This window comes from Oryza sativa, chromosome 4 (genome assembly GCF_034140825.1).
Source record: "Oryza sativa Japonica Group chromosome 4, ASM3414082v1".
NCBI lineage: Eukaryota > Viridiplantae > Streptophyta > Magnoliopsida > Poales > Poaceae > Oryza > Oryza sativa.
In genome coordinates, this window is record NC_089038.1 from 20,505,644 (window position 1) to 20,524,497 (window position 18,854).

At 45.2% G+C, this 18,854-nt stretch overlaps 2 protein-coding genes across 2 annotated transcripts; one reads left to right on the forward strand and one right to left on the reverse strand.

Annotated features, from left to right (window-relative positions):
- Positions 1–476: 476 nt before the first annotated feature.
- On the forward strand, positions 477–3,906 carry LOC4335753 (uridylate kinase PUMPKIN, chloroplastic). Its single transcript, XM_015781709.3, has 7 exons — positions 477–1,418; positions 1,506–1,650; positions 1,726–1,779; positions 1,866–1,957; positions 2,798–3,033; positions 3,167–3,340; positions 3,432–3,906. The coding sequence occupies exons 1-7, from the start codon at positions 625–627 to the stop codon at positions 3,527–3,529; spliced, it is 1,593 nt and encodes a 530-aa protein (XP_015637195.1). The 5' UTR covers positions 477–624; the 3' UTR covers positions 3,530–3,906.
- A 1,996-nt stretch (positions 3,907–5,902) lies between these two features.
- Positions 5,903–7,968, reverse strand: LOC4335754 (uncharacterized). Its single transcript, XM_015781615.3, has 2 exons — positions 7,141–7,968; positions 5,903–6,354 (listed from the first exon to the last, which is right to left on the reverse strand). Exons 1-2 carry the CDS (start codon positions 7,655–7,657, stop codon positions 6,149–6,151), a joined length of 723 nt encoding a protein of 240 aa, XP_015637101.1. The 5' UTR covers positions 7,658–7,968; the 3' UTR covers positions 5,903–6,148.
- Positions 7,969–18,854: the final 10,886 nt, after the last annotated feature.

The window sequence follows — 18,854 nt, forward strand, 5'->3', positions numbered from 1 at the left end:
TGTATTTGAGTTAGAGAGTACAAAAATTTTACTGATATTAAAGGACTCACGCATTAGTGATAAAGATTATACTCCCTTCGTTTCATCATATAAGTTATTCTATTATTTTTCACATTTATATATAATATCAATATAAATATAGAAAATACTAAAATGACTTATATCGTGAAATGAATGAAGTAGTTATAAATTCACCGCCACATAAAATAGTTCCCAGCTTTATAAACTTGTCCGAATTCAGATCAGCTCAAACGGTGCTTAGTCAACGGTCATAGTTTCCAAAGCCCGTCGTATATGGGACCGACCGGTGGGGTCCACTTCTTTTTTTCCCGCTGCGCCGTGGGCCCCACTACTACCCCTCGCTCCCAACGTGTAACGCGCCGAGAGGTGACGGAGCCGTGAGCGATCCGTGACGGCTCCGTGGGTCGCCCCCAATCCCCCCCCATAACCCAAGCGCGGCGGCGAGCGCCATCGCCACCGGCCGCGCGGGGCGGGCGTAACGTCGTCACCCCCCTCCCCCCCTAACGCCAACGACGCCGCCGCTTGCCGCCGCCGCCGCCGTGGCCGGGGAGCGGAGCCCGCGCGGCGCGTAGCCCTAACGCCGCCACCACCACCCACGATACGATGGCCTCCTGCGACGACGACTTCGGTCTCCTCGGTGACGGCCCCGTCCCCGAGGAGGAGGCGGCGGCGGCGGCGGCGTCGTCGCAGGCCGCGCCGCCGCCGCCGCAGCAGCAGGCCCAGGCCTTCTGCTTCGGCGATGCGGCCTCGGTCGCCGGGGCCGGGGCGGGCGTGGGCCCCTTCGCTCCGATGGGGCAGGAGGAGGGAAACCACAGCGCGGAGCGAGGGAAGGCGGCGGCGGCGGCGGCGCACCACTCCAAGCGGGGGAGGGACCGGGCGGAGGAGTTCAGCGATGGGGGAGAGTACTGCTCCTACCTCAACAGCGGCGGAGGTGGCGGCGGCGCGGGGAAGAAGGGCCGCGGCGGGGGCGGCGGTGGCGGGGGCGGGGTCGCGGCCGGCTCGTCGGAGTACCGCAAGGACCGGGAGGAGTGGACGGACGGCGCCATCAGCAGCCTCCTCGACTCGTACACGGACCGGTTCGAGCAGCTCAACCGGGGGAACCTGCGGGGTCGGGACTGGGAGGACGTCGCCGCCGCCGTGACCGACGGGCAGGGCAAGAGCAGCGGGGGCAAGAGCGTGGAGCAGTGCAAGAACAAGATCGACAACCTCAAGAAGCGGTACAAGGTGGAGTGCCAGCGGCTCGCCGGCTCGGGGGCCTCTGCCGTCAGCCACTGGCCCTGGTTCAAGAAGATGGAGCAGATCGTCGGCAACTCGTCTTCTCCCGCTTCCTCCAAGGCGTTGGTGGCCTCCGACGACGACAACAAGCCACGGCAACCGCAGCAGCATAGCAGCAAAAGGTGGCTCCTCCTTTGCATCTTTGGCGTTGATTAGTTCGGGGATCTGATGGTCGTAGTGACGAACTAATGCTTTGCATCGCCTCGCAGGCACGCTCCTTCTGGCAGTAGCACCCCCACCTTCGGCGGCAGCTCCAGATTGGCCCCTCCATCAAATCCAAAATGGAAAAGGGTGCTTCTCAAGATTGGGGGCACAGCATTGGCTGGAGCGCCTCCTCAAAATGTTGATCCTAAGGTATTTTGTTAGCTATGCGTCCACCCAGTCTGATGCTGTCCTGAATTTTCACACAAAACTTTGTGATCTTGCCAGGTAATTATGCTGATTGCCCGAGAAGTTCAAGTGGCATGCCGCCATGGTGTTGAGGTAAATGAAAACACATCAACTCTGGAGATACTTTTTACCGATTGCAATCAATGATTGCCGAATTAATATTACTTTGGTCCAATCAGGTGTCAATTGTTGTGGGAGGTCGGAATATATTCTGCGGCGACACTTGGGTTTCTGCAACGGGCACTGATAGAGCTTCAACATACTCAATCGGGTAACTTCCTCAGAATCAGTGTTGTTGTAAACAGTTAACACTCGTTTTCATTATTATTTGCTATCAATGTTTGTCCTGCTTGTGTTCTACTCTTTCATGCTACTGTACCATGAAGGTTTTGGAAGGTCATGATCGCCAGAATGTGAACAAAAATCCCACTTTGCCAGCAAATAAAATTATTTACAGAACCTTCTTGATCATATTCCCTTCCCATTGCACTGATTGCCTGATTGGTCAAAGACTGGCTGCCTTTGGATGCTAGTAAAACCTCTTTGGAACTGTTTGCATTCTTGTTGTGTATCATGTATTTGTGACTGGCTGGAAGTCATTAGAGGCATGCTGCCATGGTAATTTTTTAATGTCCGTGGGGTAATTGAGCTAAAGCCTAAAGGACTACAGATGCTTATTTAACTGATTGGACTTCACTATTACCAGTATAATTCATTGATCATACAATTGGACAGTTCTTTGCAGTTGCTAATCCAGAGCAGACTACTAAGCTCAGTCTCTACATTAAGCCTCCATGCTATTGTTTTGATCCATTTCGAAATTGGGTGATGTGATGCAGTCATGCAGATGCAGCATTGGTCCCAAATAGTCCTTTTGATAGTTGCATGATGTTTTGTATCCTGATCTTCACCATGCACATTCCTTATATGTATCTAATGAACACCAGAATTGGTAGCTCCAGTTCAAGCACATGTGGTACGATCAGTAATTAGGCACAGATTACATTATGTAACTTAGAAATGACCAATGGAATCATGTTTTCCTTTGACATGATGATCTAATTTTGCTTTATCTGTTTATATTTATGCCAGTCTCTTTGAATTTTGTCAGGATGATGGCATCAGTGATGAATGCAGTACTGCTCCAAGCGTCACTAGAAAAGATAGGTGTGGAGACACGAGTCCAAACTGCACTGATGATGCAAGAAGTTGCAGAGCCATACATAAGGCGACGAGCCATACGCCATCTTGAAAAAGGAAGGGTCGTTATCTTTGCTGGTATTGGTGCTGGCATAGGAAATCCACTTTTCACCACAGATACAGCTGCTGCCTTGAGAGCTTCTGAAAGTATGTTGCTGAAATTCCCTCCTAAAGCGGCTTCTTGTGGCTTTGGTTAATGAGCTTGAATTGACTGTTCCCATTTCTTAGGTGTGATTATTTTTGCATTGACATATATCTGATTAGATTTGTTGTCAACCAGTCAATGCAGATGTTGTGCTTAAAGGTACCGCCGGAGATGACGATTATGGTTGTCCTCCTAGGGGCAACAACAATCCACCTTTTGAGCACATCTCATTTAGGGAGTTAGCGGCTAGAGGATTCAGCAGAATGGATATGACAGCGATTACATGTTGTCAGGAAAATAATATTCCTGGTCAGCCTCCATGCACTAGCCATTACAAAGTTGTGTTCTTATTGTTTTTGCGGTGTTCATAAGATGATTTTTATGTGTTCATTTCTTGCAGTTGTCATCTTCAACATGTTAGAGCCTGGCAATATCTCCAAAGCAATTTGTGGGGATCAAGTAGGTACATTAGTTGACCAATCAGGAAGGATTACATAAACTTTAAGAAGGTTAGCTGCGGTAGAGCATTGGGTCATGCCCGTACTATGGGGGTAGCCTGCATATTGGTTGATTTTTGTGGATGCGAGAGCGGGCATGTTCCTTGGACAGAAGGCTCCCACCTTGATTTGTCTGGGATGCTTGTTGTGTACTATCTGTTCAGTGCCAATTCTCTACAACGGAGGAGAAAAAAAATTGTAGTATCCATTTGTAATGTGATATGTAGATTAGATTAGTTTGATGGGCATGTATCCTTGTATAAATTGGTTCACGGGTAACCGCATCAAAGTAGGGCTGTAACCTTGTAAGGCTGTTGTTGAAGTTTAGTGTTGTATTGGGGAACAGCATTTTATCTCTTTTCTTTGCCATTCTTGCAATCATCTTTATCTTGAAAATGGCGAGAGGTGGGACAGTTCTATTACGAACACAAGACCCCTCTGTGGCTAGAATTATCTCTTGATTTTCCTATTGGCGTATTTTGATGATAACAATGTTATTTTGTATCAGTAATCGCCTGATGCAATATTGTGCAATTCTGCTATTCTGTAATTCTGTCAATATATCGGCTTTAAACTTCAAGTATGTTGTGCGTGCGTTGTATGCTGGCCGGTCAATGTGGCGTTCTATACTAGATGGATCTGAATAACTAATAGAATTTCAGTGGAAAAAGTACGAATCCCCCCCCAACTATCGGAGTCGTCCGAATTATCCCCCTGAACCACAAAACCGGACATTTTTTTACCCCAAACTATGCAAATCGGACGAATTACCCCCCTCGATCAAATCCGCGGTGATTTTGGTCTACGTGGCATCCCAGTCAGTGTTTTCTAATAAAAAAAATTGTGGGACCCGCATGTCATAGTCTTCACTTTCCTCTCTCTCTCACTCTTCCTCTCTTCTCTCTCTCTCACTCTTCACTGCTTCACTCTATCGGCGGCGGCGGGAGGCACGGAGGAGCGGGCGGCGGGCGGCGGCGCACGGGGGCGGGCGGCGGACGGCGGCGTCGCGGCGACGCGCACGGGGGCGGGCGACGAGGTGCCTTGCCGCGTACCGCTCCGCACGTCCCGTGGCGAGGTCGACGGCGTCGACGAGACGGAGAGGCAGGCGGGCGGCGGCGGAGAGGCGGACGAGGCGGGCGAGGCGAGCGGCGGCGAAGAGGCGGGAGGCGGACAAGGCAGGGGAGGCGAGCGGCCGCGGAGAGGCGGGCGGCGGACGAGGCGGGCAGCGGCGGAGAAGCGGACGAGGATGCCTCTGCGCCCCGCGCGGTCGCCGCCGCCGCTCCCTCCCGGACCTCCCCCGCACCCGCATCCGCCGCGAGGTCCGCTCGGCGCGCTACGATGCCGGCCGCGCGCGGTGGCTCGTCGACGCCGTCGACCTCGCCACGGGACGCGCGGAGCGGTATGCGGAGAGGCACCTCGTCGCCCGCCCCCGTGCGCCGGCCGCCCCCGTGCGTCGCGCCCGCGCCGCCTTCCGCCGCCCGCCGCCCGCTCCTCCGTGTCTCCCGCTGCCGCCGTGTCTTCCCGAAGCAGTGAAGAGTGAGATAGAGTGAGAGAGAGAGAGGAGAGGAAGAGTGAGAGAGAGGGAAAGTGAATACTATGACATGCGGGTCCCACAATTTTTTATTAGAAAACGCTGACTGGATGCCACGTGTATGCCACGTAGACCAAAACCACCGGGGGTAATTCGTCCGGTTTACATAGTTTGGGGTGAAAAATGTCCAGTTTTGTGGTTTAGGGGGTAATTCGGACGACCGCGATAATTCGAGGGGTAATTCGTACTTTTTCCAATTTCAGTTTATGTTATGTTCTATATCTTGTCATCTGACTCTATCCTGAATTCTAGAAGGAATCTGAAACAGCTACACCCATGATGTCAGCCATTTTTTCTGTTTAACCATTCAGTGTGCTGATCTTTGGTGCAAAAGAGAAGTTTGATTTGCATCTGCAGATGATGAACGACACATCTCTTCTTCATGAAAGAGATGGACAAAAGCAAAACAAAAGGCAGGGCTATAGCATGTAGATTTCCTTCTCCCATGTATAATCCACACGTCAGTCATCATCCGCTGCTTACCTCCAAAAATTAGTTATGGACACAAAAGATAGCAACATAAACGTGCTTAGTGTTCCACGATAACGACTTTATTTCCAACAAATAAGCTTTAAAACTGTCCTGATCACGCACAAATCCATTCAACATTTCTGAATCTGCCGTTGTCCTGTGAGCCAGGCAATTTTGCACCAAAGAGGATATTACAAACACACTAGTACTACGGCCTCCTTTAGATCAGAGGGATTTTGCGGGAACTTTTAAGAAAATGAACTAATTCGTGTGAAAATCATTCAAAATTCCTTACCAAAGAAACCCTTCATATCTACACTACCATCTTCTGAAGCTTTATTATTTGCTGCCAATTGTCACCCAGATGACAAATCTATTCGGTTATTCATCTGGGCCATCGGTAATTTTCAAATACATCAGAAATTCTGACCCTGTTCTTGATTCTTGAATCCACAGAGCTACTATTGTACAAACACACACCGGGGAACATGAACTATTCTGAACAGTCTAGGATACAAATACATATGTCTGTATACGAGATGTAGCTACCAGCTACCTCTACATCATGGGCCAGAACTGCATGTAGCTCACCCAAGCCGGCGCTGCGCCTGCTCTTGCAGCTGCAGGAGCATCCCTATCCCTGATCCTGCTTGCTTCATCAGAGGAGCAGGAAGGTGATGGAGCATGAACAGCAGCTGAAGATTTTGGGCAGAGGAAGAAGCTCCTGGAACCCAGTTCCATCACCTTTTCCCTTGGGTCCAAACCTAAGCAACCGTAAAGATTTATCACCGGATCAATGGTGGATTAGAACTTAAGACAGAAGCACATTAATTCAGTGAAAGAACTAGATGAACCTAGTGTCATATTTTTCACTAATTTAATGCCTGAATATTGTTATACCATTTGAACCTGAACTGTATGATCAGAACAACTCGTATTGGCTTCATTTATTTCAGGCTTTCAGCCAAGGTGGTATAACTAAGCTGATATTTTAGGCTTGAAGCCGACCTGCCTGTCTGACGGGGCCAAAGTGTTCGAGCAGAGGAAAATATCTCAGTGACACATGGCCCAGGCAGCAGTTGACCAATGCATCTTTAGGAATCTTTGGATGGATTGGTCTGATTAGTATCACCATCAGAGTAGTACTAACATGAATGGATTGATCTGATCCAGTTTTAAGTGTATGGAGTACGTTCTTGATTTGGATAAAAGATGAAATGAGATGAAACTTTGGTGCAAATTTTTGTCACAAAACAGTAACAATAAGATATCAAAGTGCATATGCAGGTGGTGCAAGATGCAGTCGAGCGTGTTCTAAATACTCCATCTTAATAATTAAAAAGCACGATTATTCATGTATGGATTGTTCATGTCATCATATGCTCTTAAAAAGCACGATTTATTTTTTTTTAAAAAAAATCTACATCATCATTGTTTAGATAACATATTCTAAATTATTTCTTTAGTTTTATAATATTTCATTCATCCAAGTGAATATTCTTTTCTTTGTCCGTAATCTATCAAATTATCCAGTTAGAACGCGCACTTACTCTCTAAGCTGAACTGGGAGTAGTGGAGGCCGAAGTCCGACGGGTCGGCGGACGGCAGCGGCGGCCGCCGGCCTTCCTTGACGTAGAGCGCGACGGCGGCGGCCACCAGGTCGGCCACGCTCCACGCCGCCGACGCCATGACGTGCAGCGGCCACAGGCTCCGCTGCACCGCCACGCTCACCAGCACCTTGCTCGGCGTCCTCCTCCCGGCGGCCTCCGGCTCCAGCTGCTCGCCGCCGCCGGCGGCCGCGGCGGGGCCGAAGCTCGCCGCCGTCGCCCTCCCCCTCACGCCGGCGAGCAGGTCCGGCTGCGTCTTGGGCCTCTGCCTCGCCAGCTGGTGCCACGGCTCCGTGCCGCGCCCGTGGAACGACGCCGACCGCTGCCCCGGCCCCCGCTGCAGCAGCAGCTGCCCGCCCGCCGCCGCCGCCGCCGCCGCCGCCGCAGCCGACGCCTCCTGCTGCCTGCTCTGCCGGCCACCGGCGTAGCCCTTCTCGATGTGCGGCGTCAGAGGAGGCATCGCGCTTGCTTGCTCAGTCAACAAACACAGCGATGGAACCCCGGCGTCGACGACGACGCTCGCTCAAACGGCGCGCGGCCGGCCGGTCACGGCTGCCGGAGGCCGGACGGCGAGCTGCAGGCCCATGCAGAGCGGAGCACGCCGCGCGCGGTGGCAGCTGCTCCTACGGCCATGCACGAACCGAGCCGAGCAGAGCTCAGCCAAGGCGAGGCAAAAGCAGAGCAAAGTGAGCAACCAAAGCTAGCAACCCAGCTGATTCGCTCTAGCCTAGCTTAGCTTCCTCTAGCTCTCGACTTTGTCCCGGCAAATGCAGAGAACGGCAAGTGCGCGTATATATATATACACACATAAGAAAAAAAATAATTATAAGATGATGTAATCAAACTAACCAACCATGGGTGTCTCATCAAATAATTGGATCAGTAGTAGCCACTAGCCAGCCACACCGCTGCGTGCGTATTAAGACAACGCAAGTGTACTCCTAGAATCTTTGAGAATTTTTTTTAGCATTAATCGACAACTAGGCTACACTAGTAATTCACTTAGCGACGACACACGACGGTAGCGATCACTCTCTCAATGCGCTCCTTGCCCCGCGAAAGCAACGCGACGGCGACCGATACGTGAACCACGCGCGATCCGGGCGCTACGATCTGGGTATACGCATTACGTTGCATCGTCATCTGTCACCTCGATCGCTAGCTCTGCATTTTGTTTCTCGCGAAATGCAAGCGATCGTTTCGGTCTTTCAGAGAGAGATCCTTCCCCTTACGATAACCTGATCATCATTTGGTCGTTTAGTAACAAGGAGTGGACTGATTTTAAAACTGATTGGTTTCCAGGCAATAATGCAGAGGATAATTCATAATGTTTAGGATTGGGATAGGAGGAGAAGAGTCCGGGAAAGCTAGCTAGCGAGGGGGACGGGCTCGGTGGAGATCGCTACTGGGGGCGGGGGCGAGGCAGTGGGGGGGATGGATGGTCGCTGTGCAGATGACGGATACGGCTCCAAATAATGGAGGCGGGTGTTTTTCGTGTTTGGTCCCTCTGAAATTCTCCTTGGGAACGGTTGCGGCGGCTGGGGCGCGCCGCCGGGATACAGCGGCCGTTCGATCGACAAATCGACGGTTGTGAGCGGTTTATGCTAAACGAGCGTTTGGTTTGGAGCTGCCGCTCACGTTACATAGGATGCATACAGGTGTGGTTCGTATAATCGTATTTTCTAATTCAATGGACGTGTTGAGGTTGAGGTAGCTTTCAAGAGCCGTGGCTTCTCCCACAATTAAAAGCTTCTCTAAGGCCGCGTTCTTTTTCGAGGGGTTGGGAAACCGGCCCCTCCCCTCCGTACGAAAAACAGAGCAATAGATTATCACATGATTAATTAGGTATTAGCTATAAAAAATTTAAAAAATAGATAATATAATTTTTTAAAGCAACTTTTATATATAAACTTTTTACAAAACACGTAACGTTTAGCAATTTGAAAAGCATGTAAGCGGAAAACGAGGGAGAGAAGTTGGGAATATATGGGAATAGAAGTGAAAAAAAAGCTTGGGCTTGTGAGCTCAGCTCGGGCTTGGCTCGAGCTCGCTTAGCTCGGCTCGGCTTGAATGCCAAACGAGCCAAGCCCAAGCCTCCTTTTCAGCTCGTTTCTGAAACGAGCTGAGCCCGAGCTGGCTCGCGAGCCGCTTGATTTGGATCGTGAGCCTATGCCATCATGTATTTATATGGATAATTTTATTTTCTAGTGGAGTTATTATTTGTCAATATGTAATTTATCGCCTATATTTTGATGAATTGAATATATAAAGTTATTTTAATTTTACATGTTGTTAATTTGTTATTGCTTTTCTTAATGATTATAAATTATATAGCTTCAACGGAAGGCTCGCAAGCCAGCTCGAGCTGGCTTGAGCCAGAAAACAAGCCGAGCCGAGCTCATGTTTTAGCTCGTTTCTCTAACCGAGCCGAGCCAAGCCAAGCCTAGCTTGTTGCGAGCCATTGCAAGCCGAGCCGAGCCGAGCCGGCTCGTTTCCACCCCTATATGGGAAAGAATAGTCTACAGATTCTGATAAATTGTTCAGTACTCTGTCTGTCCAAAAAAAACTTATGATAGCTGCAATCTTTTCTAGAATATAAGGCTTCTTCGAATGGTACAGATTTTCATTCTAATTTTGAGAAGTTGCTATTGTAGAAATAAAAAAAATAAATTAGAAGCCAGAATATGATTTCTCCATATTTTCACCGACTTCTTTTCGGAACAGGACCTTAAGGGCTTATTCGGATCGGAGGGTAAACTTAGGAAAAATATAGGATTTGCATTCCTATGGATTCGGGTACTGTAGCAGCATTCGGATCAGAAGAATCGCTTGTAGGAAAATCGGAGAAAATCCGAAGGAAAATTTCCTTGGCCATCCATTCCACAGGAAAACTAACAATCCACTCCGAGCTCTTTTTATTTTTCCTATGTATGGGAACGAGGCAATCAACAAACTAATCTCCACAAGCTTCACTCCTCTGACACATGAAGATTTTAGTCAGTGGGTAAATTCTTTAAAAATTCCTATGTTTTTCCAACGCTCTATCCGAACACATGTTTATATAGCATTCCTGTGTTTTTCAATCCTCTGTTTTATACGTGCATTCCTATCACATTTCTATGATTTTCCTATTACAATGTTTTTTTAATCCTGCATTCCGAATAAGCCCTAAGCATCTTTGGAGGCTTAGGGTTTAGCACACTCCATTCTCTAGTGTGATGCGTGTTAGGGATCATGTACACGTATGTACATTTATGAGTGTTGTATGCATGAGTTGCCTGCACCTTAGTACAATATGACACAACACACCATACTCACATCCACACACATACCCACGCTCTCATACACATTGAATCGTAGGATTTTTATATGAAAAATGGAGGATATTGATCCGTCCTTTTGATCAAAGAATTTGAGGGTTCTTTTGGAACAAAGGAATTATGTAGGATTTTTAAAGGATTTGAATTCTATGGGAACTTTTGCTACATGATCTTTTGGATTAATGTAGGATTGAGCTAACAAATTTCCTAGGAACTATTCCTTTCTTCCACTTTTTGGAGGATTTCAAACATGAGCTCAAACCTCATATATTGATTTCCTTGGAGAAGTCCAAGGCACTTTCTCTCTTCATCTCTCCTATCAACTCTATTTTAGTACTATTTTCCCTCTTAAATTCCTGTAAGTTTTCTATATATGGAGTATCTCAACAACATGTTTTCCTCTATGTTCAATTCCTATAAAATTGTATATGTCACGACGTTCATTTCTATATTTTTCCTATTCCTACGTTTCTAAATTTTCATGTTCCAAAGGAGCCCAGAACTTGTCGAATTCCAATGGTATATGTCCCTGTGCGTCGATTTCATAGGATTAAAGCATGCACTCTCTTTTCTTTTGAGAAGTCCAATGCAAACTTTCTCTTTCTAATATAAGTTATACGTAGTCTTAGGGGCTGTTTGGTTGGCTCAAAATGGTTGCCATGCCAAACCTTAGGCATGCCACTATTTGTTAATATAGTGTTTGGTTGGTTACCACACTTCTTTCATGTCTTATTTTGCTAGTCATTGGGCCTACGCGTCATAGACTCAAATTCTCGCCAATGTTAGCCACACTTGTAGCAACAAATTGCTAGCCTCACTTTGTGTGGCATGACACACTTGTGGCATAGTGAGATGCGGTAAACTAATTAATGCATTTTTCTATGAGTCATCCAAACATATGTTTTGAGTAATTCCTATGGTTTTGTTTTTTTAGTATTCAACATGTTGTGAAACTTCAATCCTTTGTGTATCTTATTTGTACGTTTTTAAATTCTTTTGTAAACTAGAATCCCCAGCCTTTTGAATATGTACAAACTCTTATGCTTTCTAGTAAAACTGGGCGTCAGTCTTCTTCTCCAAAAGATCTAGTCTCATATAGCGTGGATACAAGAATTGAATACTGAATGTATTGGTGTATGCATGTACTACCTCATACATCAAATCTGGCCTCAAATCCAAATGGATAAGTTTAACCATAGGAACCCTAACTAAATAAGTTACTTGGAGAGAAATACATCTTCTATGGTGGATAAACTATCCCTTATTATCCCAAACAATTTTAGTGTCAATTGTCACCGACAACAGCCGATCCTAGCCATCGCTAGCACTCTAACATAGTGCTGTTATCCTACATCATCTACTGCTAGGCTTTGCTTGGCCATCGGTTGCTCAAGAAGACTATCACCAAACTAGCCTAGTGCTTAGGTTAGGCTTCTATATATTGCATCTTTCCAAGGGGAGCTATCTCATCCTCAACCTCCTCATCTCACCCATCTTTTCCTTTGCGTGGCTTCTTCTTTACCCCTTGCATACACATGCTGCACCATACATTTCTTGTTTATCAAAGCACGTACACTACGTCACCTGTCATAATTCATACATACTCTATCTATCCTAAAATAAATCAATCAAGTATGGGATATGACATATTGTATCCAATTTATAGTATTATGGTATAATTGTTCAGTTTGAAACGAAAGAAGTATATACATGCGCCGATTTTCGCCTCCGTCGGTAACAACCACCACGCCGGCTCGAACTACTTTTCCGCCACTTGTCATCCGGAGGGACGACGGCGCCCGCCTTGTTTCAGCCGGTTGGTCGATCGATCGATCGATCATCCGGTGAAGGCCACATCTTCGTTCTGCCGATGCAATTTGCCGGGTCTTTTTCGCCGACGTTGATTTTTTCTTTCCACAGTTCGCAACAACAAAGCAAAGGACTATGATGGTCTTTAGAAATCGTCATTTCGTGAGAGTTTGATTGAAGATACTGCACCTGATAAAGTTAGGTAGGAGTATGTCAGTATGATGCTTGGCTCTTGGCAGATGGATCGTGAAAGACGAAGCTACCTTTGTCAAATCGCGTGCCGGGACGAATTCGACTGCTCCGAGAGCAGGGAACAGTCAACAATGTGCTCTCAATTCTCAAACAGTAAAATTCTGATTTTTCTTTTATTTTTTATTTAATTTTTAAAAGATTTAAAAAATAAATTATCATTTAAAAGTTTTATAAAAATATATCCCTCCCGCCCTACCGTAAGGCGAGGCATGTAAATCACCCTACGATAAGACAATCTGTGTGATGTGGCATCTCATAGGAGTATAGTTCCCCGCCTACGGTAAGACGGTAGGAGTATAGTTTTGCAAAACTTTGAAATAATAATTTATTTTTTAAATATTTTAAAATATAAATATAAATATAAAAAATCGTCAAACACTTCTCCTGGCTTCTATCGAGAAGAGGGGCAAGAAAACGAGAGAACTTTTAATGGGCCTCCAGAAACTTGGAATCGCATAATAGCCCATGAGTATACCACAACAGAATGGGCCATCAAATGTGCAGAAGTAAAGAGAACTCACTCTCACTATCCTATTTTTTTTAGGAAAATTGTCCTGAAATGTGCAGAAGCAAAACAACTCAATGTCTTTATTTTCAAAAGAAAAGCTGTCCTATCCTTATTGGCTTATTGGCCATGTGAACAATTAGGCTGTGTTCGGGAGATAGAGTTTGTAACTCCACCTCCTCATACGGAAAACGTGGTGGTTTATTAATATATAATTAATTAAGTATTAGCAAAAATGACTTAAAAATGGATTATTATGATTTTTTAAGCAACTTTTGTTTTTTTTTTGCAAACGATACAACTTTATTAGTTTGAAAAGCGTTCGCGCAGAAAACGAAAGATGTGAGTTGGGAAAGTGAAAAAAAGAACTTAGCCTTATACCAGGGCCGGTCCTTTACTTGCAAAACAAAAATAAATACATCTATATATTAAATTTAACATATCTGGTAATTATCAAGAAATAAAGTCAACCAAAATAACAATATATTTATATCTTGGAACTAATATCATTACATTATAAAGAATAGAACCCCATCATATCCATTGCTTCTCATGAAAAGATACTTCATTGATATCAACATTACTTGAACCAGCAAAAAAACTTATGTAAAGCATCCCTCTGCGATTCAACCAATTGATCACCATGTTTTCTCTTTTTCCTTTTCTCAGAACGTAACAAATGCTTCTTGGGCAACATCTCAGACCTAATCATAAAAACAAGAAATCATCTTACTGCAAAAATATGAACTATTAAATTAGTAAATTAAACTAAAAATATACCTCACAAGTCACAGGAAGCGGATGAGCGGCGGCTGGACGCCTGGACGGCTGGTCTTGCACTCTTGCTGAGTTGCCGTCTTGCGTGATTGCGTCCAGGGCTCCAGGCGGGAGGCGGCTGCTGGCTGGCTGAGTGGTGACTTGTGCTATGCGATGCGATGCCGAGTTGGCGAGTTGCCGTCTTGCCGATGAGTCGACGACGTGTGCTGTGCGCCTGTGTGGCTGTGCTCTGTGCGACGAGATGCCGTCTGCCGAGTTGCCGACGAGGCTGCAACTCCTCTTGTCTCTCGGGCGTTTCTGCTTTCAGGTAGGCCATACGTAAGTATTAGACTACTAGTATTAGGTGTTGGCCCCTCACCGTCATGCCCCTCCCCCCTCATGGGCTCCCGGCGATTGCCTCGGCTGCATAGGTCTAGGGCCAGCCCTGCCTTAGACAAGTTTAGTAGTATAGTCAACTACTAGCTCCAAATAATCTATAACCAATCCATACAATACTTAACTACAAATATATACTACATCATTAATAATTGGTCACACATGTCATACACACATAATATTTTGGAGTCTTGTTGTAGCTGGCTACAAATATTGTAGCACTGGTGGAGAAACCATCTTTGCTCGGTTAGCCAAAATTCACAATAGTCCCGGTTGCAATAAAAACCGGGATTAAAGATTATCTTTAGTCCCGGTACAAAAGTTTAGAGCTGCTTTTTAATATTTAGTCCCGGTTGATGTTACCAACCGGGACTAAAGATCTATTTTTAGTCCCAGTTGGTAACACCAACCGGGAAAAAAGATGCCTACTATATTTAGTCCCGGTTAGTGTTACCAACCGGGACTAAAGATCTATTTTTAGTCCCGGTTGGTAATACCAACCGGAACAAAAGATCGTGGTGGAGAGTACGAGGCATCTGCCATCTGTGAGATCGAGGAGGAGACGGGCAACTTTATCTCTTCACCTCTTCCTCCACTGACCTTATCTCTTCGTCCCATCTCTTCCTCTTCCTCCTCCTCTCCTTCCCTCCCCCATCATCCCTTCCTCTTCCCCCTCTCTAACTTCTCCTCTAACTCCTCTCCTTCCCTCCCCATCATCCCATCGGGCGGCCGGCGGCCTCGCGGCGGCGCGGCGGGGCGGAGGCCCGGGCGGCGGCCTCGCGGCGGTGGGCGGCGCTGCGGCGCGGCGGCGGATCGAGGGGCCTCGCGGCGGGCGGCGCGCCGGCGGCCGGTGCGGCAGCGGCCGACAGCCTATGTTTTTTTTCTTTTTTTAAGAATTTGTGATTGGGATCTGTGTATTTGATTTGTGTGTGATGTCCGTGAATATATGATGTATTTGTGATGAATTTTGTAGAAGTTGTGATGTAATTTTGTTTTAAGATTTTGTTATCTATTTGAATATGGCCGATTTGGGGATTTGAGGATTGGGGATAATTTATTTGGGATTTTGGGATGGGGACAGAGTAAAATCAATATATTAAAAACACAATGAAGAAAAGAAAATAATAATAGAGCAACCGGATCTAGCTAGCTAGGCTAGCTCTATTTTTAGTCCCGGTTGATGTTACCAACCGGGACTAAAAAGACTCTATCCAACCGGGACTAAAGATGTATTTTTACTACTGGTTTTTTTCACCCGGGACTAAAGATAGTGATCTTTAGTCTCGGATTGGTAGTCCCGGTTTGAAAACCGGGACTAAGGGAGGTTACGAACCGGGAGTAAAGTCTCTTTCTCCACCAGTGTAGCCCGCTTCTCTTATCGATCTTCTCCACGTATGTTTAGGCATCAAAGCTGCACTGCACCTTCTCTGCTTCTTCCTTGTGTTTTTTTAGTAGTTTACTGATTTAAGCAGTTCATCTGCTCAAGAACAGACAAACACCAGCTTCCTGGAACTCGAAGAGGACAAATAAAACTGCGAAATGAGCAATAGCGCCACGTTTTATTCGTAGCTGGTACGTGCGCGCACGTGTTTCATCTACAAGCTATACTGTATTATGCTGGCCTGTCCCAGTCACGGATAATAGTCTTAAAGTTAGGCCAAATCCTTGGCTAATTTTTTATGATCTCAACTGATGCAGTTCTATTATAAGTTTATCATCTACAGATCTACTCATTATCAACGTCTCTCAATCTCACGGTTCTTAATTTTAAGATTTAGAAATATGTTTGACACCTCATCTATTGTTTCTTTTGCGGCTCAAATTTGTTTTCGATGTGTTCCTCTCATTTTATCCATTCTCGATGAGTCGATAGTGCCCTGCTCTTTAATTTTAGTCATCATTTGTCTGGTCAGCGTCGTTACATCGTCAAGGATAGCACCAGACACACATATAAAATTCAGCAAAACGAAAAAAAATATAAATTAATTCATTAATATTAAGAAAAAAAAATAAAGGTTAAAGCAAACTAGGTGTCTTTTTCCGGTGTAAAAATATTTTTTTATTCATAAACATTACATTAGATAGGGAAATTTTACGAAATGTTTGTGCCTATCACTAGATAATTAAACCTTTCAATCTCCGCTATAAGATACTCAATTTACTAATGCAAAATTAGTGTTGTGCAGCTTAAGAATTTCACTGAAAATGTTCCTTGAAGTGAATTGTTATAACTAGTATCCTTCAATTTTTCTTCCTCCTTTCTTACTAAGCCACTACACTATGATCAAGTGTTCCCCTAAACTCCCCCAATCCTAAAATTAGGATCTTTTAGTTGAAAATCGCTCCAACGGATCCCATAACCATATGCCTGAGGATTGAAGTTCCTTTCCGCATCAGATTTGGCTTCCACAAGTTGGGAGCTGCACTCACCCCAATCCCTCGCTCGCAGCTCCTGAGAGGGAATTGCATGCCACCGCTCACAGGAGATCGCGCAACATGAGAGAGGAGAGGACGACCCTTTGTATGATTCAAATTAGGAACCTTTCGATGAGAATGATATTTGTACGCCTTGAGCCCTCGCTACAATTTCAAAAAAAAAAGAATTTACGGGATTGGATCAATGACGGATACATGAAAGAAATAGCAGGGGGTCTAAACAAACTATATAAAGTTATAGCCCCCTCCCATCTATATATGGTAAAAACAATTTAGTGGAGTCTTTCATGGTCCTCACGCTAGTAATGAAGACTCGAGCCTCGCCATCCCCATGGTAGATTTGTTGGATTAGATTTAGGGGAACGGTTGACCATGCTATAAGAGTAACTAATAAGAGATGCTCTCCATCTGGCTTTCCATGCCAAAAATAGCAAATGCAACAAAAACACTTCTCCAACATACTCTCCATGCCATCTGGCTGGTTATCTTTGGAACCTCTCTTGATTTTTTTTTCTCTTTATGTAGTTTTGTACAGTTTTGATGTGTTTTACTTGCTATTAAAAAAAATCTTCGATAGGATGACAGCGTGAAAAAGACTAGAAAAGTACACGAATCAGAGTAAGAAAGAGAGAGGCCATATAGATAGAGCGATAGACAACTTTTGGATGGTATATACAGTGGAATATAGCATGTGTAAAGAGTGCCAAAGAGAAAAGAAAAACGTCTCTTCTCAGAAAAAGAAAATACACCGGCATATATATGCCCATCCCCTCATATATGAATATACAACCTAGCTATTGCTACATAGAGACTTGTGGACCGCTCAAATCAAGAGGCCAATGAGTGACTATGCGTCTTGATCATTCAGACCGGTCGGGACCCCTGTCCTTCTCTGGCTAGGGGCCGAATTGCCAGTGAAACTACCACAACTAAAGTCATAATCATGTATTAAAACATTACTAGATGCAACAACGAAGTTCATTAACTTTGTTCTTCTGCGCAATTTACTATCAGATGCAAATCAAAGCATATATAAAAATGTATATGCGATTCTACGCTAATGTTCGTGGTTCGTCGCTGAGCCAGTTAACAATTGGCCCACTGTGGCACTGTTCGTGATTAAACCATAAACGACTTGGGTGTGTCGCTCACCACAAGAAAAAACCGGCCAGCTATATACCCATGGAGTATATGTATTCATCCAGTTAATGACCTTCAATTCTGTTAACTATCAGTCTATTTATCTGCCGTGCCTAGTGCGAAAAGTAACCCTTGGATAGTCAGGTTAGTGGAAAAAAATTACTTTGTTAATTAATTAGAGTCTCTCTTCGATGCTTTCTACTTGCAGTAGAAATTAATCTAAGCCGTTGATCGTATTTAATTGTAGGGTTGAGATAGCTTAAGACAAGCCATGCCCAAGCAGATCAAAATCAGTGTGTGTATGAGAATACTGGAATTATTTTTTCCAAGTCTTAAAGAGACTGGACTACTGGAGTGGATCGCTACAGACAAGTGCAATGCATTTCCAAATCATACGACCACGCGGTGTGGGGTTAGGTCACAGATCAGACTTTTCTTCAGCTACCACCAAGGCACTGATGAAATTATATGAGACAGAACAGTCTTAATTAACAAAGTCTAGCACTAGTTTAATTGCATGGAGCAGTTGTTGATCGATCAATTAGCCAGTTTTTTCATAGAAAAACACTAGCCAAACCATCCAAAGTCATTCATAGAAGCAATTAACAGGACGTTGCTTGCCATGGCATTTATGCCAATGGTCACCGTGGTGCGGCACTTTAATCAATTCTGGACTACAATCACAACTTGAGTCAATACACCTGTATGTTTACAACGCCTGCCATGTTACGCGTCCTTCCCATTAATTTCCCTGTCTCGTTTTTCATGTTTCGTTACGAAAACCCCAGCGTGGCAGGATAGGGGGGCGCGATGGATGCCACGAATAGGGCCAAGGTGGTCGAGCAAGCCTGTGGCTGAACATAAATTTAGTATGAGAAAAATCTCTCCCATACTATCTTGCTAGAGTATTTTACCCTCTAAATAATCTGTGATAGTTTGGATAAAATGAGCCTTAAAAAATATAGTTTATGGTGTTTAGTGCTGACGTGAAATATTTCAGCTAGTAAATTGTTTTTTCTCTGAGTATCACCGTAGAAATAATC